Source organism: Amphiura filiformis, chromosome 8 (assembly GCF_039555335.1).
Source record: "Amphiura filiformis chromosome 8, Afil_fr2py, whole genome shotgun sequence".
In the NCBI taxonomy this organism is placed as follows: Eukaryota; Metazoa; Echinodermata; class Ophiuroidea; order Amphilepidida; family Amphiuridae; genus Amphiura; species Amphiura filiformis.
Window position 1 is genome coordinate 61,681,193 of NC_092635.1, and position 20,859 is coordinate 61,702,051.

The 20,859-nt window shown below is 37.4% G+C and overlaps 1 protein-coding gene across 1 annotated transcript in view; it reads left to right on the forward strand.

Moving 5' to 3' along the window:
* The window catches only part of LOC140159330 (E3 ubiquitin-protein ligase RNF115-like), a 36,618-nt gene extending 21,849 nt beyond the window's left edge, over positions 1 to 14,769 (forward strand). Inside the window, exons 6-11 of the mRNA XM_072182772.1 lie at positions 322 to 402; positions 1,746 to 1,821; positions 5,486 to 5,579; positions 8,472 to 8,587; positions 9,156 to 9,291; positions 10,660 to 14,769. Of these exons, the coding sequence (XP_072038873.1) occupies positions 322 to 402; positions 1,746 to 1,821; positions 5,486 to 5,579; positions 8,472 to 8,587; positions 9,156 to 9,287 (499 nt within the window). The 3' untranslated portion in view covers positions 9,288 to 9,291; positions 10,660 to 14,769. The remainder of the gene's footprint in view (positions 1 to 321; positions 403 to 1,745; positions 1,822 to 5,485; positions 5,580 to 8,471; positions 8,588 to 9,155; positions 9,292 to 10,659) is intronic.
* The last annotated feature ends 6,090 nt before the right edge of the window (positions 14,770 to 20,859 follow it).

Consider the following 20,859-nt stretch of genomic DNA (forward strand, 5'->3'; position numbering starts at 1 on the left):
TGCAAATTCAAAAGTTGCAGTTTGCTCTGTCGCATGCCTTATTGATTTGTACACAAAGCATCTCGAACAAGAGAATTAGCATTGTGCTTTCCATTGATAAGCACATTAACACTGGCACCGTGATTTCCATTGATTAGAACATAAAAGTGCATTTTGTTCCTTCCTTAGGTTTTAAATTTTTAACCAGTTTCAACAAGTGACACATTTTGACATATTGTCTAGTTGTTTGGGATCTACAGGGGTGAACATAAGTGGTACCTAATTAATTGAATGATGAGGTTATTATAAAATTTGTTTACCTTTATTTTTCTTTCTCTGCAGTCTACTACAACAGTTGCTAGGCATGACACATGCACAACCATTAAATGCACCCGGATCAGGGGGTGGAATGTTTTTCCCAGTGTAAGTTTGTCTTTCTGTAAAAACCAAAATTCTACACTCCTCAAAGTAATTAAAGGATCAAAAAATTTCATTCAATATTTTTCAAAAACAAAATTATCATTGAAGATGTTTTAAGTGCCGGAATGAAACAGTCATGACAAGACTTTTTACAGTGTTTATTAGAGCATGGACAAGGCATGCCACATAATAAAAAGATATTTCGATTAGGTACAAGTATGGTCAAGATAATCTGGATGAAATTTTTTGATTACTTTGAGGAGTGTATAGAGAATTGTATAAAGATCTGGTCTTTCTGTAAAAACCAAAGAGATTATACACAAAGAGTGCCAACTCAAAGTTACCTGTGATGACTCTATATCCGCCATATTGGTTTGCTGCCCGTGGAGACCTTATAGTGTACTTCCGTCATTTGTCGGCAAAAGCCCGAAATCAAACATGCATTTGTGCTTTTCAGCGGTACAAAGGTTTGCTTGAAGAGCGCATTGTTACAACACACTTCTCGCACAATGCAAAACAAGCATGAGCTTCAAATTGAAGGCTACCTGACACATGGCAACATAATATGACGGTACACTTTATGCCATGCATGAGTAACACACAAACACGGCGGAGTTGGTTCTCTTTGGTTCTACCTCATTGGATTAAACCAAAATACAAAGATAATTTGAGAAAGACCTGATCTTTCTGTACAAACCAAAATATGAAAACAGTTTAAGAAAGACCTAGTATGTAGAAACTGTCATAGTGTTGCATTCTAGGATTGTCACTTGTATAACAAATAATAGGCATCTTGCTTTAGGAAAGGGTTGAATTTCAGTCACCCTATGCAGGGGGTTTGTCAATGAAATAAATGTTGGTCAACAGATTCCATTTCATGCTTGCTCTCTCAACACAACTAAAGCTTCACAATATGATGCAGATTGAAAACCATGGTCGGGTGTGGCTGCTACCTGGTTTGATCTGCATCAACATTTTTAAGGACGTGCACAGTCTTGAAGATGTTAGTATTATAAATCTCAGGCTATTATACTACATCCTGTTGTTAGTTCACTCAGTCTACTGCAACTGCCCCCGACTTGGAACAGGACGGGCGGCAGTGGGTCAAAAACATGTTGATGTGAGGTGATGAATTGACCTATGAGGTGTTGGAACAAATCTGTTAGCATGTTAAATGATGGTCAGCACCCCAGATATATCTGCTCAAGCGTTTCAACAGCCACAAATACTGTACCGGAGTACCCACCCGTAAATTACATAGGGTACCCAGGTGCCCTTGGTATTGGAGGCTATCTGAAATCCCAAAAATAAACCCACAAATAATAACCATTGTATTATTTTTGCAGGCAAATGTTTAATCTTCATGGCAACCCAAGAGATTATGCTTGGGGAGAAGGGGGACTGGATGCAATCATAACACAGGTAATTATCAATGTATTTCTATCAAATTAAAAGATATACATTCAAGATAAACTTCCAAGAGCAAATTGCAAATGCAAATTGTGCTTTTCTATGTATAAACTTAATAATTAAAAATTAACTAAACATTATTTAGCTAAAAGCATCATACCATTGAAATTAAAGGAAGGTGACCAGATATATTTGGAAAATGGAATTCTTTTTTCTTACGTATACTGGTCCCTAACATAAAATGTTGTCCCTTTCAAGCATTCATACAAAAAGAACATGTAAATGTGACTTATATATATATATGCAGTGTTATGTTGGGAGTGTACAGTATTTTATTAATGATAATCATGAAATTAATTGATATCAATGAAAGAGCCTATTTTTCTCATTAACATATTGAAATTGGGAGTCCAATATTGGTGTTATTTCAGAGGATATCATAAAAAAACTCAAATTAATCTTGATTGTTGTATCCCACAGTCGAGACTATAATTTGACAGTTTTTGATGATTTCATCAGTAATATACCGACGCGGCGCAGGTTTTGTGAAATCAGTGCTTCCGTGGTGTTTCCATAAGATGCGCTTGTGGCGCATGCAGATAAGCGTCGCGTATGCGTCAGCGATTTGTGCGTTAACAAATTGCGCGATACGCAACGCGATGAGTTGTTGCGCGCGTGTACCTTGCTGGTACAACAAAGATTTATTTTCCTTTTCAATTTCAAACACGAGTGGAATAGTGAAATAAAATCCTTAAAATGTTGCAGTTGGAGTTTACAAATCTGGATTTTCATTCCTTGTATTTATAAAAAAACATAACAAGGTACAAACATATCATAAAAACTCAATTTTGAGAAAGAAACAATGGCTAGAGTACACAGCCGCGTTAACTGATGCATGCTTGAACCACATTTTGTTCTTTGTTCTCAAAATTACAAAAAATGAATTGGGCAATTATCATAGCAGGGTGACGATATGATATCAAAAATTAAATTTGCAAGTCAACCCTCCATTACTACCATAAGACTTAACCCTAACCCTAACCCTCTTATAAGCCATATTATACAAATATTTACTGCTCATGAGAGATCTGGTGGAATCTATTGGTCCTGTGGTGAACTGGAGACGGTGGCCTTCTATTTTCTCTGAGACCGCAGTCAAGGGAAAATAGTAGGCCCACAGACTCCAGTTCACAGTGGAACCAAGAGATTCCACCAAATCACAAGAGCAGTAAATATTTGTTTAATATCCTTCATTAATATATTCTTTAAGAAGTAAAAAGATTAAAACTTTCAACTGCACTCACCAGGTTATTTTCCCAAATAATTTCAGAACCAACTGGTTCCTTCCTCAGTGGGTGATGGTGTGTGAGATGCTGCTGAACTCTATTAGAAGATCTTCTAGAAACACTGATTTCAGCAGCATCTCACACACCATCACCCACTGAGGAAGGAACCAGTTGGTTCTGAAATTATTTGGGAAAATAACCTGGTGAGTGCAGTTGAAAGTTTTAATCTTTTTACTTCTTGTTTACTACCTGCACGTATGAACTTACACAACTGAATATATTCTTTGTTGATTGATTGGTTTAAATATTAAAAACACAGGGCCTTTATCATAGACATAGGCTTAGGCATGCACGAAGGATTGACCTAGATAAGGCTACGCCAACTTTTCTTACTTTGTTTTGAACACATGCACACAGCACACACACATGGTTGAGGGACTAAAGCTTACCATGAAAAAGTTTGTAACTTCTACAATATCGCTGTGAGACTTGAAGTCGGTTCTTTGTTATCACCGTCAATATACGAAAGTGATAAAATATCATACAACTCAGATTATTCCATGAAATCGCCATGTTTTTGCCGCAGTTCTACACTACTTGTAGGCTCGCAACATGCTTTTGACTCGCTACACATTATTACCCCTATCCTGAGTTTATAATACCCTGGGCTGGTTCTGAAATGCCGCGTTTGTGGCGAGCTGCACCGACCACTAGGAACTGTGACGCGGCATGGAGGTACTATTGAAGAACTGTTTCACCGGGGAAATAGTGGTACTATCACCAATAGGGTTTTTAACTCCTTCACAAAATAGTTAAAACTATTTTTGTTCACATGATACAGTTTTAACCAATTAGTGAACAAGAATATATTAATGAAGGGTATAAAACAAACCAGTGTTGTAGTCAAGACCTCTATGTCCGAGACCAAGACCTGCCCGTCCGAGATCGAGACCGAGACCGAGACCAAACCTTCCGAGACCAAGACCATCCCTTCCGAGACCGAGACCTCTAAGTTCCGAGACCGAGACCTTGGTTTAATCCCGGGGGATACTCAAGTTTGGTTTGGGTAGAGGTGTGCCGCTAAGAATTTGAAAGGGAATCCATCATTGTACCATCTTTTCAAGAAATTTGGACCCGCAGTTTAACACTATTTGCCTTAATTTTTACAATTTTTCCTCCAAATTTTGGGACAATTTCAAAAATTAATGTTGGCTATAGTGGAGGCAAAATTAGGCTATTGTGTGAAGGGCCAGTGCGTGAGTATTATTTTTAGGTCAACAACTTGTACAAATGTTGGTATTTTTTTTGTTATAAACACATCTATATAATAATACGCATCGTCTATCTGTCTATCTATCTGTCTGTCTGTCTATCTGTCTGTGTGTCTGTCCGTCTATTTTCTCGGAGACCAGGGGTCGCACGTTCCTCAAACTTGGTGGGTGGGTGCATGTTGACCCCACACAGATCAAGTTTGTATTGGTTAGTGGGTCAAGGTCACCCGAGGTCATCCAGGGTCAAATCAGTCAAAACTGTTTTTCTCAGAGACTGGGGTCGACGTTCCTCAAACTTGACGGGTGGGTGCGTCTTGACCCGGGACAGAACAAGTTTGCATTGGTTAGTGGGTCAAGGTCACCAGAGGTCATCTAGGGGTCAAATTAGTAAAAACTGTCATATGGGCATGCAACTTGGTGGGTAGGTGCATCTTGACCTAAGATGGAACAAGTTTGTATTGGTTAGTGAGTCAAGGTCACCCAGGGGTCATCTGAGGTCAAATTAGTAAAAAATGTTTTCTGCCTATTTTCTCAGAGACTAGGCGTCGCACGTTCCTCAAACTTGGTGGGTGGGTGCATCTGGACCTCAGACAGAACAAGTTTGTTTCAGTTAAAGGGCCAAGATCACCCAAGGTCATCCAGGGGTCATCTGAGGTCAAATTAGTAAAAACTGTCGTATGGGCATGAAACTTGGTGGGTACAGTCAACTTTTAGAGTCACATTTTAGGAGGTCATTTTGGGGTCATCCGGGGTTACCCAGGGTCATCTGAGGTCAAATTAGTAAAAAATGTAGTATGGGTATGAAACTTGGTGGGTACAGTCAACTTTTAGAGTCAAATTTTGGACGGTCATTTTGGGGTCATCCAAGGTCAAATTACTAAAACTGTCATATTTGCATGAAACATGGTGGGTACAGTCAACATTTAGAGCCAAATTTTGGAAGGTTATTTCGAGGTCACAAGGGGTCATCTGAGGTCAAATTAGTAAAAACTGTCCTATGGGCATAAAACTTGGTGAGTACAGTCACCATCAGCCAGGTAATCGCGACAGCCGAGAACCGCCAAATACGGGTAACCGCCTAGTTGTTTATAATTAAGGTAATATTTATTTTATTTACAGCTCTTAAATAATGTAGAAGGTCAAGGACCTCCACCAGCTACTAAGGAAGATCTAGATAAATTAAAAGAAGTTGTAATCAGCAATACACATACAGGTAAATACAATTTGTTACTCTGGTTAGTGTTATATAGACTAGACATATTATTGTACTGTTACATGTATGGCTCAAATATACATAGTACTCCTATACTTTGATCAGCTCGTAATCGGCAGGCCTTATAACATCGGGGATTAATATCAATATGTTTTATTTTGAGGATTGTCTTATGGTATCTTGCCAGAAGCTTCATAAGTTATTCATTGAAATCATAATACTTAGCCTACTTTCTTTAACACTCAAAATATAGACCATTCAAGTCAACTATATCACTTTTAAAGGCGGCCTACTTTTCGGCGTAGTGGTAGAAACCTAACAATTCCCGCCGATTACGAGCTGATCAAAGTATAGTCTCTCTTCCTTGTGTTGATTGAATTTCTAATGTGAAGAACTAGAATAATTTAAGTAAATATTTTGTGACATATTGTAAAAACTCGATAGTTAGCATATGTGCTTACTATCGAGCACTTTTGAAAACATGAAATTGTACCAAAGCTTTACCAACTGATAATGGGGTTGAGACACAAATATGCAGGTTTACTTGTTTGTATATAATTATGTGTATCGATGATTTGCTCAAAACCCTTTACACTTTTGTGGATGGGGTACTTCATGTTTGCATGTTTCAAAAGCGCTCGATAGTAAGCACATAATGCTAACTATTAAGTTTTTATGGTATATCGTCAGCCTACTGCGATAATTGCCTAAGTCATTTTTTGTAATTTTGAGAACAAGGTACATAATATGGTTGAAGCATGCATTTAAACATATTTATTCACCAGTCTTTGCATTATAATGATACAAATTAAAGGGAATAATCCAAAATAATTATGGTGATTACTTAACTGATGCATGCTTGAACCACATTTTGTTCTTTGTTCTCAAAATTACAAAAAATGAATTGGGCAATTATCATAGCAGGGTGACGATATGATATCAAAAATTAAATTTGCAAGTCAACCTTCCGTTACTACCATAAGACTTAACCCTAACCCTAACCCTCTTATAAGCCATATTATACAAATATTTACTGCTCATGAGAGATCTGGTGGAATCTATTGGTCCTGTGGTGAACTGGAGACGGTGGCCTTCTATTTTCTCTGAGACCGCAGTCAAGGGAAAATAGTAGGCCCACAGACTCCAGTTCACAGTGGAACCAAGAGATTCCACCAAATCACTAGAGCAGTAAATATTTGTTTAATATCCTTCATTAATATATTCTTTGTTGATTGATTGGTTTAAATATTAAAAACACAGGGCCTTTATCATAGACATAGGCTTAGGCATGCACGAAGGATTGACCTAGATAAGGCTATGCCGACACATGCACACAGCACACACACATGGTTGAGGGACTAAAGCTTACCATTAAAAAGTTTGTAACCTCTACAATATCGCTGTGAGACTTGAAGTCGTTCTTTGTTATCACCGTCAATATACGAAAGTGATAAAATATCATACAACTCAGATTATTCCATGAAATCGCCATGTTTTTGCCGCAGTTTTACACTACTTGTAGGCTCGCAACACACTTTTGACTCGCTACACATTATTACCCCTATCCTGAGTTTATAATACCCTGGGCTGGTACTGAAATCCCGCGTTTGTGGCGAGCTGCACCGACCACTAGGAACTGTGACGCGGCATGGAGGTACTATTGAAGAACTGTTTCACCGGGAAATAGTGGTACTATTATATATGCAAATAATAGTACTATTTCATTCACTCACCAATAGGGTTTTTAACTCCTTCACAAAATAGTTAAAACTATTTTTGTTCACATGATACAGTTTTAACCAATTAGTGAACAAGAATATATTAATGAAGGGTATAAAACAAACCACAAATAAGATGTCAAACAAGCGGCCTAGTCAGTATATAAGTGCGTGGTTATATATTGATCAGATACTTGCAAGTCTGATGGCATCTGGTGTAATAAACCAAAGGGAGTTGAAATGTGTTTGTTTTTTATGAGGGGAATAAGATGTAGACTGGGGCAGGAGTTTTATTGTAATTTTAGCTCAACTGTCAATAAGAAAATGTTTCCTTAACATTTGACTTTTATTGACATCAAAAACTCTCAAAATGCTAAATAATTCTAATTTGTAGGACTTGAAATCCTTTAAGGCAAACAGAATAGTATCAGTGAAGCAACTAAGACTTTTGTATCTTGACTTTTGGATAGACAGTGCACAATCTGAGTTTATTGTTCCGAACCCAGGCTACTTTTTGTACATTACAATGCAACAGCCGGTATTATGGCCCTCTAATAGAGGGTCATACTACGGGCTGTAGAGTCTATAACAATATGCGTACTGTACAGAATAAAGCGTAGTATCGACTCGTCCGTCAATAGCCTCAGATTGAGTATGTTTTTGGATTGGATGCATTGCTTGCATGTCGGCGAGATACCGGAATGAAAACCGCATGTTTTTAATGATATAGTTACTGTTATTGCACCGCAATTTGGATGCGTCACAAGTTTTTATAGACGAATCCAATTTCACGCATTCCTACACCTCAATGGCAGCCATAGCTGGGTCCCCGTCGGCTCCATCTCACCTAAAATGTGAAATGTTGCGGCCTTGGAGGGAATTTTAAACTGTATTCTATCACCCGTGTTACAGGTAGACAAAAGAATGATGACAGTTTACAACACAAAAGAATCTAACATCGAATTTTAAGCGGCTTTAATCCACCCAATTGGGCAGTCACAACACCAGTTTGGTGCTGCGGGGACCTAGTAATGGCCGACCAAATCCTGACCATGACTTGGCTCATTGGGTTCGTCTATAAGATGTATTCTGTCAAAAGAATCACTGGTGCTGAATCAATTTTTACATAACTTTTAAAATCGTTTTGTTCTCTCTCCATCTCCTCTTATTACAGATGATAATCTTGAATGTCCTGTATGCAAAGAAGAGTATGCTTGTGGGGATTTAGTTAAACAAATGCCATGCTCACATTTATTTCATCCAGACTGCATTGTTACGTGGTTAGAAATGGTAAGTTGCATGGTCTAGTGCAACTAAAGTTGATTTTTTATTACTTCTGTGATCCATGTACGCGAGCCAATAGGCGATTGGCTCTATGTGCATTTGTCTTTACTCGCTTAAACTGGGATTTCGAATGCTGAGTATGTTTTCTGCGGAAATAAAGAATCTTTGATAATGATGTAAATGGGTGGCATAACCAAGAGACACCAATACAGGGATGACATTTTTCCTCAGATTAATGGAATTCCTCCTTTTTAAGTACTTCATCCCTGTACAAAAGTGCTTTTCCTCTTTTTTAATTGAACCTCCGTCTCATGCCTGCCAATAAAAAATTCAAACAACCAACCCAGTGAAAACTCACGGACCATTTTGCTATATGCCAATATTGTTTTTTCCATTAATCACAATTTATTGGACACAGTATGTGATTACAGTATGAAAATGAAAATGAATACTGCACTCACGGATTGTAATTGTAACCAGCTGTATAAACAAATCATATATGTATCAAGTCATCATCAATTAATACCTCATTTTCGTAGACTTATATTATTTTGCTTGCTTTTCGTTTTTTCAGCATAACACCTGTCCTGTATGTCGGAAAAGTGTAGATGGTGAAAGCACAGTGCGTGACGCTGATATCGGTACTAGTAATTTGCCTAATAATGACATGAACGAAGAAGATAATAATGCCCAACCTTACCATTGATATTGTAAGTATCCTACTATGGGCTGCATTTACGTCTTAATATGTTTTACCAAGTCCTTTTTAAAGCATTTGTCCTTGCAGCGCTGTAATTTAAAGCGTGTGCATAAGACCTTTTGCAAAATAATTTGTGCGGGACGGTAAGTAGTACGCTTCATTTGTAAAAGAAATTTTGCCAAATATTTTAGTATAAAAGTGCAATGCTTGTGACTGTGTGTTACAAGAAAAATGAAAATACATGTAGGGTGGATGGGGTGAAGAGAAGAATTTTAAGTGAAAGGAACTATGCAGTATGTAGCACTACATATGGCTCATTCTGGTGATGTTGAGTGGTAGGCCTTGAATTTAAATTTTTTGGGGCCACACATTTTCAAAGCCACTTGGCAAAGACAAAAAAGGGCACCAAGGCCAACAAGTGATGAAGAATGCCTTGAAGTTGACAAAGATCCAGGTCATCAAGGCCAAAACTGAAAGAGGGCAGAGAGTGGCCTTGGTGGCCTCCCTGAAATTCAAGCCCTGGTGATGAGTGGGGTAAGGAGAGACCAAGGGAATCTTCATGTGGATACATAAGTAGTGTGCCAGAAATCAACAACTTGTACATATTTGTGACATGATCCAATTCACTCAGGCCTATAAAGGAGCAATCATGAGCATCCAGTTATCTTTGTTGTATTCTTGCCCATTATGTAAGCTTTAATTTGTAGTTCTTAAAACCCGGTAAAAAGGTCAAGGTTGATGCCTGTATTTGACAGGCTGGAGTGCCCATCACTCCTTCAAATTGATCTTAGGCTAGAATCGTCTGTGAATAATGTTATTGTAGGGGGTCTGCTACTTCTCCAGCACAATGAGTCTGTTTACCTTCCCTGCATAAGCAGATCCCCATTTATACACCCGGGTGGAGAGAGACAATTAGAGGTTGAGGGCATTGTCTGAGAGTGCATCAGGGTTTGAACCCACAACCCTCCGATTATGAGTCCAATCCTTAACCACTATTCTTTGGTTCGCCTCAAGTTCGGTAGGGACGTCAATGCCTTTTCATGGTTGAGCTGCAAGTGTGAGACAAACTGCCCTTGCGCGTGTACGCTCTGCGCGATCAACTTTACGCACACGATTTGATACTGCATGCGCCTAGCGAAATGCTCACCTACGTCACTAGGCGAACCATTTTATAGGCATACTTGGTTGTTTAGGTATCACTGAATACTAATTTTCATATAGTTCATTTGCTCCTTATATTTACATTTCAATTCTCAAGATAAGTTTGTGGCCTTTGTGAATTAGATTATGTTATACAAGTGGATATTCAGATTCAGTTACATTCTATTTGCATCAATCCTCCATAACCATTGCATCATCTCATATTCTTCCATTGCAGATTGCAAGTATTTCATATGGGAGATACAGGATGTTTTGCAGTCACCATAGTTACACAGTATATTCTACACTGAGAATTCACTCTGCAAGATTTCATGGTTTGTTGTGTCTCAGCTTGGTATGATTCAGTTTCTAATCTGTGTTGACCAGATCAATCCATTAATACCGTGCTTGTATGTATAAACTTATCCTGAAATAGGGGTAATGTTATTATGACCCATTTTGGAACTTTTTTGAAGTATGGGCGTAATGGACAACTTTTGCCACATGTTTAGCCCATCAAAGGTAATTAACATTTAAAGGGGCGTCTATTCTTCACTTCCGTTATTCCCTGGCTTTTCCTGCAGATTGTATTACCGGTCTTTGGTTATGATCGTGAGACGATTGAATGTGTCTACGCTGGGTACGCTTTCAAAATGTAAACAAGTGCCGTTCTACTGTGCCAGCATGTGTACATGTAGGGAAGAAAGAAACTATGTGCATGTTGCTATAATACTTAAATTCATTGAAAACACAGAAGAGGGGGTGGTCATGATTGTATTCCTAAATAGAGTCAGGCAACCATGTTTCTATCATATATATATCATTTATATTGCCAATAATTTTCACAAACTGTATGTCATAATAGGTGTCATTATTTGCAAACTGACCAGTAGCAGGGGTAGGTGGCATCAGTATGCTGTAGTATCGGGAATAATTTAGGATTTGTGGAAGAATAGACACCCATGCTGTGAAGTCCAGAAGACAATTTCACAAAGATTTAATATGTAACAACTAAGACAAACAAAATTGGCCATTCACATACTGTCATATCTCAAAAGGCTGCCTTGTGTGAATATTGATTATTGTCACCTAATTGTAATGAGATACCCTGTAAAATTAACTTCAAATATCAATTTTGAGGTTTTATCACAATATTACAATCCCATGTCCATTCATAACAGAAAGAAGCATGCTGAAATATAATCAATATGAAAAACAACAATGATAATAAAAATCACACAAGGCAGCCTTTTGAGATACAAGAGTATGTGATGCGACCGATGAATGAATCAAACTAAATTATGGTATAAAAGGAATATACCTTTTGTGGCAATTCTCAAATTCCTTTGCAATGGGCTATTCCATACCCCTATGGAAGACATGACCTTAAAAATCTCTCACACAGGGAATGAGAATTTCAAATGACATTATCTGAATAAGTGATTCCATTTGAAATATACACCCCCTGTGTGGGAGATTAAGGTCATAGGGAGTGTGTGGATTTCAACTGGAACAGACCAGTTGTTGCAAACGTATTCCTGCGCACATTGACTGTGCAGTAACGATGTTGTGACCAGGTGATGGTCGCCATGCATTCTCTAAACTCATTTTCATCGTCAACCGTGTAATTGAATGGGATTATTACACGATTGATTATTAAAACGCTTGAAATATCACAAACAAATAGGCCTATGTTAATAAATAATATAAATACAACTAAAACCGTTGGGGTTCGATCATGAACCCCACGAAACTAACCGAGTATATGGAAAATGCCATACGGCCAAGCGGTTTTGCCGGCTCTCTCCGACCATCATGCCACCCGCCGCCTGGTTGTGACTTTGTGCGCCTCGGCATAATATATATGCTTGGTTTCAATCGCAAATGTTTATGGGAATTTCCAATATGGTCTGTTAATTAACCCTAAGATATACCTTAACCATAACCCCCAAAATGGTTTTGAGCTTTTCTGTCCAATTTTGAACTACCGCCTCGGGTGCGGAGCGCAAGACCCGATAATCAAGCTATGTGTGGTGACCTGGACGGCCAGTGTTTTTGTGTGTATATGTGTGCTGGCATTATTTCACAATAATGCATCACATGGGAAGTCTGGGCTTGCAGCCACTTTGAGCTGTAGTATATTTTTGTTGCGCTGCAGCTTTTTGTAGCATTCATATGGTAAGTCTTTGTGAAATTGTCTGGTTTATTTTTACCCCTAACATGTGTACTTATTGTACTGGGCTATAAGAAATTGTACCTACAAAGGTTTTTGATAAGGGAAACAGTCTTATCTGTATAATGTACATTATTTATCAAGATTGCCAAATATTAAGGTCAATAACCAGAGACTTAACATAGATTAGGAAACAAATGAGCTAATGAATTCTGTTTGTGGTCCATCGTCAAAATGTGTAGGTTCAGAAACAGATTTCATAAACACACAAAAGAAAAATGTGACACACACAAGCTTCTAAAACATGCTATTTTGCAATTAATTTTTGTTTGGTTTATGGTTTTTTAGTTTTCATTTCATTTGCATGTAGCAATTTATATCATATCCCATATTGTGTGATTTTTTTGTTGTCTTTTTTGACAGTGAGATGTTTTTTCTGTCTCTCCTTTTTAAAATGTGGTAGTGTAGATATTATTTGGTATAATTTTACCATATATGCAAATAGCTTTTTTTCAGAAACAAAATGAAAACTGGTAAAGTAATGAACCTTCACACACATGTCAATTCAGGTTCAAAGGTCAATTCAGGCGACCAAAAAACCCCTATTCTACTGGCGGACGGACCTTTCAAGTAGGGTCGGTTGGTCAGGTTTGTTTTTTTTCTCGAGGCCAAAATAATCCTAAAATTTCACCAAAATCTGACAAATCGGAAAAAAATCTTAACATATTTTCTAAACATTTTCAGCTAAAACGGCCGATTTTACACAATATTTAAACACAAAATTAAAAAAAAATTCTCCAAATGCAAATTCAGGGTCAGTCGGGCCTGTAGAACAGGGTTTTTTTATTCCATCGCCTTCTGGACATATTTTTTGTTTATTGTAATTTGACTTTTATACCAGGTTAAACACAGTCAAATTTGTACTTGAAAGAATATGGAATTTCCATTTTGTGGGCAGAACAAAATGTGTCATGACATGGAATGCTTATTTAGTTGTTTTTGTATACTGTGTGTAAACTGATGGTGCAGTTCAAATGACCTGATGAATATACATGTTGCTTGTTTGGTGCATTGTTTGAAATAAAGCACTTGTCCTCTTGTCCAAAAATCACGTCAACACGTTTCCGGGGGATAACCACCATATTTTACCTGCAAAATCACAATTTATAGTATATAATAAAACTTGAAGTCATGTTTCAATTTCATTTATATCATCACAATCTCCAACAGTATTTTTAGGGCTAATTCTCATCACCTTTTCCCAATCACCTTTACAATAATAACCGAAAATCAGTGCAGAGCAAATATCTGCAGTGTGAATAAGGATGTTATTGCTGTGCTTTAGTGTGCAGCATACCATGATGTCCACTTCAGCATGTTCAGTTCTTCTGAATAGTTTTCATTAACCATTTCACTGAGTTAACGTTAACCAATTTGTGCCAGCTAGTGAAGTTGAAAATGATCGGAATGGCAAATTTAGAAACTAGCACAGGTTTCCAGATTCTTAGAGCTGGGTTTGCTGGAGTAAAAACATAAAATTGGATTTATTTTTGCACCCATAAATATCTCAGATTTATGGACAACTTTAAAAACTTGATGTTTAGTAGAATATACATGTATGCTTATGTTTTCTGCAAGAGAACCTCTATTTTTCCTTATTTTGGACACTGGTTTGGTGTATGTCAGAAGCAGGTGCTGGTGTCATGTTGTTTTTTATTTGGTAGTTTGCCAATAGATTTGGAATCCTGTAGAAAATTTATCAAAGCCATCTACAAAATATGCAAAGGCTTGTGAAATTGGGAAGAAACACTGCATTTTGTCTGTAAGAGGCGAGGGTCCGTCATCACTGAATTACATAGTTTGTGCTGAAGCTGCATACAGTTTGATCAGCTCTTAATCGGCGGGCCTTATAACATCGCGGATTAATATCAATATATTTTCTTCCGAGAAATGTCTTTTGACAACTCGTCAGAAGTATCACAAATTAGTCATTAAAGTCCTATACTTTGCCTATTTTATATAGACCAGACAGGTCAACTATCACGTTTTCAGCATAGTGGTAAAAGCCTAACATTTCCACCGATTACGAGCTGATCAAAGTATAGCCTTATAATTTTCTCTGTCCATATAGGATATAGCCACAATAGTACAATAAACATTTTGGATTGAAACTGACGTAAAGCATCCTACTTCTATCTCCTACCTCCATGTCCAATCCTTTATTGCTGTGTATACTTCACATCGACTGCTCAGTGCCAGAAGTGGGTAAGTGCAATAGCTGCCATGTGTAGATGAGTACAATATATACTGTGTGTAAATTGCCAAATGTTCACAGGGCAGCTATTGCACTTGTCCACTTCTGGCACTGAGAAGTTGAAATATTTTGTACAAATAAATTTATGGGATGTAAAAAAGATTTAAAAAAAACTTGAGTGTAATATTGTAATTTATGGTGTATAACATTGATTTTTTTTACTATTGATATTATCGTTGTTGCCATATGAATATTCATGAGTGTTTTAAAGTAATTCATATACAGTCATACTTCATTTCAGCTGATGTGATAACCAGAGATGAAATTAATGCATTCAAACTCATGAATATTTATAACAAAATGGAACACTAGTTAATACAGTATGCTTATATTTTAGATGTGTAATGTTTGCAACATACCCTCTATGGAGCTCATGAATATTTATAAGTACTTATCTCTGGAGGTGAACTTTGTCATGTTACAGACAATGCTTAAATGTTGAACTTGATATACATGTATCAAATGGGTACAGGTTTATACCTCATGAACAGGGACAGGCGATTTGCGCGGAACTTTCTTTCCGTGCAATTTAGGTATACATGATTTGCACTGAAAAAAAAAGTTCCGCGCAATTTGCTATTTTTTTCCGCGCAAATCGCCTGTCCCTGCTCATGAATATTTAGCTACTGATTTAATGAATAATATACATGTTATTATCAACATGTCAACTAGCACAAATCTGTTAAGTGCATTTTCAAATCAGTCGTTCAACTAGGAGTCCATATGAACATTGACAGAAACTTTTAATGGGAACTCCGAATCATTTCCTAGATAGAGATGGAGAGAAACCAATTACCAGTTGAGTGCGAGTAAGGGTACTGTTGCAATTGTGTATGAGATGGGCTAGTCCAGTTGAAATCCATACACTCCCTATGGAAGACATGACCTTAATCTTCCACACAGGGAGTGTGAATTTAAAATGGGGTTACCTGAATTGGTGACTATATTTGAAATCTATACCCCGGTGTTGGAGATTAAGGTCATGTCTTCCATAGGGGTGGATGGGATTCAACTGAAATATCCCTATGGAAGCATGTTCTGGTTGTTCAGAAACTTAGTTTTAGCAAGTATTGGATGTGAGGGGTCAACCTACTATTCTATACTACGATCAGCTTGTAATAGGCAAGAATTATTTGGCTTTTTTGTTACTGCGCGCGTCGATCAAGTCGCCTGCGTAAATTCACAAAAAAGTATGTCACTGAAACAATATGCAAAGAGCGGTTTGCGAAGGTGGTGCGCCCAGCTGTTTGTGCGCTATTTTATATCACTCCACAATGTTGCGAGTCCTGCAGATTACGAACTGATCAGAGTATGAAGGTGTGCTATTCCGAACATACAATATTCAGAATAGCGGACCCAGGGTGTAGGAAATTGTGTGTTAAAGCCCCATTCAGTGATTTGCTCATCGGGAGGATCGTAAAAATCATCCAAATTCAAGTACAATTTTAATGACTTATCCTTCACTTTAAGGCAATTTAATATTTTTTTTACATTAATGTTAGGATCACTGAATAGGCCTTTAAGGAAAAGCAGACTTTATGAATAACATAATGTAACTGAATATATGCTGCCAAAGTTTAGAGATATATAAATAGCAAATGAAGCTCTATAGTATAAATAGACAAAGTGTTTTATGTAACGAAAGGAATAGTATATTTCAGCCGATACAGTTTTGAGTTGCATTTTATGATGTGTGAAAGAATTCAATGGGTTGAATTGAATGCACATTGTAAACAATACTACAGCGATATGAAAGATCTTGATGTATAACAAAAGATTTATATCAAAGTTTTGTGTCAGTTTCTCAAAACTTATGTTGGTACTTGAAAAGACAGTATTTTGTCTTTAAATATTTGGAAATATGTATGTACTGTATATTTTTTTTTGGGGGGGGGAGGTATGAAACACATTATAATGTGGCAGTGTATACATTCACTTCTCTTGTTAATGCACTTTAGGAATTCAAGTAACGAAATTGGACGTTATCTTAGATTGTTAAATTGACTGCAATCAAGCTGATGGACACTTAATACTGATGACAACTTCATCCATGTATGTTTTATGAACCTCAAAGCGGGCATATACAAGTTGGCCAGGCTTTGTTAGATCAAGTTATGAAGAGGCAGATGCAATAAGCGATATATATCCGTTTTTCTTGATACAAAAATTGTATAGGCAATATGATTCGACAAATATAAAGAATATGATATGGGCTATTTTTGATCATATTTGTTCCAAAATAATGCATGTACATGTATTGGATTTTTCAAAGTGGGTGTCAATTTGAAGCTAGCATTCTAGGGCAGATGTTTGGGGCCTTAACACAAAAAAGCTTGAAAATGACGTATATAGCATTTTGCATTATGAACTCTTCATCTGTTCCACTCAACATGAAAATGTAATGTTTCGAAAATTTGCATGTGATTATTTTTCGTCACAACAAGAGTTTCAAGATACTTATTTTGTGACAAGAAACAAGGGATGAATTGCCAATAGGCCAGACACCTGTTGAGGATGAATCACTGTTAAAGGACCTTAACCTTTCACATACGATACTGATCCATAATAGTCTTGACTTTTCTTGTGGTGTGACACGCAAGGTAAAATTGATACTCATTAGCACGAAAACAAAAGAGTAGCGTAACTACAGTAGATATTTAAGTTGAATGAACACAACCTGGCATAGCATTTTTCACGTACACTGCGTGATGTATGCCAGCGTGTGCGACTGTGCATGCGTAACACGAAAGTGAATCCAACCATGCCAACGCACTTGTGATTGGTTAGTATTTCAATTATTGTATCCAAGGTCATGCGTTCGCGTTGTAGTTTAAAATATGTGATGTATGATCACGGTTGGATCGTGTGCAGCTGTTCTTCTTCCTTATTAGTACAGCCCTCATATGTATGGAGTATTATCGCACTGCGTACAGACAAGCTGTACTTTTTTTACTCTGGAACCTAGAGTAGATGAGTGTATTTTTGAAGTACAGTTAACAGTACCGGGATGATCCCCTGCTCTTTTCGAATAACCTGTGACGTTCTTTAACGTGAACACTGCATTAATGTGAGAAATGCATGTACACGGGATCAACGGCTTAAAGTTCCCTCCAAAGCACTAAGCAAGTAGAGTGAAGTGCCTTGCTTAAGGACACAAAAGAGCCAGTCGAGCTCAAGCAGACCTACTCAGATTTCGAACCCGGGACCCTGGGATTCACAGTCCAACGCCTTCACCGCTCGGCCACGCTCCTCTGTGTTCGTTCAATTACAATTTCTACTTTGAGGTAACATGCAATTCCAATACAGAAAGTATTGCATGCACACCTAGGTTTCATTATCATTGAGGTATAGGACTTTTTTTTTCGGAGAAGAGCAGGTAGGGCAACTACTTGATTATATTTCTACATGTTCAAACTACATACTCTGACAATTTTAGAAAATTCAAGACGAGTCCGCTTTTTTAAAATCACATTTTGTTCCTAAAATGGGGTTATAAGCGCCCTCAACGGGCACTCTCTCCATAGGGCTACATGTAAAGACCAGCTATAGACAAATGGCCCTAAAATAAAACGGACTCGTGCGAATTTCCTCAAATTTTGCATATGATGTAGATTTAACATCTGGAATGTAATGCAAGTGATGTCGTTGCTGCTCTTCTAAATTCATTTTTAAAATGTCCGCCCCAGACCAAGGTGGCATGCTTAATATATAAAAGTGAAAACCTACTCTGGATCTTTGCAACATAAGTAAACATGAGAATGTTGTTGAGTATCATCATTCTCTCCTCTTTGATAATTACATGCTTTTTCTAGTCATGTGTACTGAAGTAAGTTTAGGTCTCATATGTTTCAAGTTTTCAGTTCACAAGATTTAATATTATACACAAAACAGTGATGGTTGTAATATTGTTGCTTTGCTTTGATCTGTAGGTAATAAAATATGATATAAACAACCAAACATGGTTCAGTTTTGACTGTGTGTCTTTCAAGTCTATGTAAAACAATAGAAAAGCTGTCACAAACCAAGTTGATGCTGTGATTAACGTGTGCACACAAAAGAGATTTTCTGTTAAAACTGAAGTGAGTTAACACTCAACCGGGTCCTAGTAAGTTCAACATTATTTAATAGATGTCAAGGTTCTTGTCATAAAACAATTTTAGATTAGCCTAGTCACTGGGCAGAAGGGTGTTCCAGTTCGTTAGTAACATATCCAATAGACCAAGGTACTCCCACCGCCATCACTACGATTTCCACCAACTTCGGCACGCAGGTCTGAGATGTCTATTAACAAAATATCACTTCCTGCTGTTCCTCACATGAAGATGACTTAAACAAAACATATTTGGTGCATGTGTGTAAATTTTGAGCGCAGGTCTAAAATGACCCGATTTGTGACTGTATCGATCATCCCCATCAATTGGTAATCCATGTATTGCAACCATTCAAGGTACCTATAAATAATTAATCAGGTGACATAATTTATTTACTAACTCTAGGGATGTGGTGGTTCACATTTCCGAGAGTTGGTAAATACGTCACCTGATTGATTATTCAAAATACCTTGAACAGTTGGAATACATGAATTAAAATGGGTCATGAGCTCAGGGTGCACAGGGCTTGGTAAATGGTTCAAAATTCATGGCCCTATGTGAGGAAGGAACAACTAGGGCCACACTGTTTCGGGCTACATATCCAAGGGCTTAATATGGCATTGATGGCAAAAAGTTTATCCTTTGGGTAAGGAGTCCTGAAAATGCAGATGGAAGAAATTTACACAGAAGTGGTGGTATATTATGCATTCATTTTATGCCTAAATGCATAATAGAGATTGTTTTACAAGCAAGTTGAAACCAATGACTTACACATTTGCCAATTCCCTACTCATGGGTATGAAATCAATAACCTCAATCTTTCTCCAACTGTTGTGATCTTAGGTCAGTGATACAACTTTATCTGCCTGCAGCATTCAATTGTGATCGATTAGAAGATGCTGAACATAATACAGTTTGCACTGTCGTCTGGGTTTTATCTTCCTGTGGGGTGGAAGAGATACAGGGTTAAATTCCTGGTAAGGCGGGTTAGGTTTTTTTTCTTCTTTTTCTGTCCATTTTTAACCCAAATTTGTTTACTTTCATGTGAAAATGTATACCTTATCTGTCCTTTTTTCTAAAACCGTAGTACTGCATGGGTGGGAAAAAGTGCCAGAAGTGCACCTCAGAAACCTTTTTTTTGGGGAGGTCTGGGGAAACTTGTTTACAATGCATGCTTTCTATTTTTAGTTTTGAAAGTGTTCCCTACAAGTAACTGCATCCCATATGCGCTAGCGAGGGCAGTTGTTTCAAAAAACCTTGTTTGTATACAGTTTCACTTGGTTACACAGATCTGCTCACTAGAAACCAAATCGTCGGCAGAGTGCAATACTATCGTATGTGCAGTACAATGCAATAGCTGCCATTTGCAACATTTCAATAAATGTAACTTTTAACCAATAACACTAAAAAAAACCACTTTATGTTAAGATGATATCTTGGGGTTAGCTTAGTGGCCATCAGAGAAGTATACAAAACACCAACACTTTACAATGAGCATGACGAGGGGATTTTACTGCAAATAATAGATGTTTTACAAAAGGCAGCTATTACATTCTCCTGCACTTATGATAGTGTTGCACTCTACTGACGAAATGTAGTCTCTTAAATTATCAAATTGCTTGCAAAAATAATTTTCTCTACATGTCAAGTACCAAAGCTCTAGACAAAATAGCATTCTGACATAACCAATAATACCTCAAGAACCTATATAGAGTTACATAGCCAAAGCTCTGAAGTGAGCAACAATTTCTTGCTCTATTAATTGGATTAAATTTCAGTAAACACCAACTCAAGAATGTATTGACCTATTGTATAATTGTGTGAGTTATGTCAGAGCATTAATGTGTACAGCCATATCAA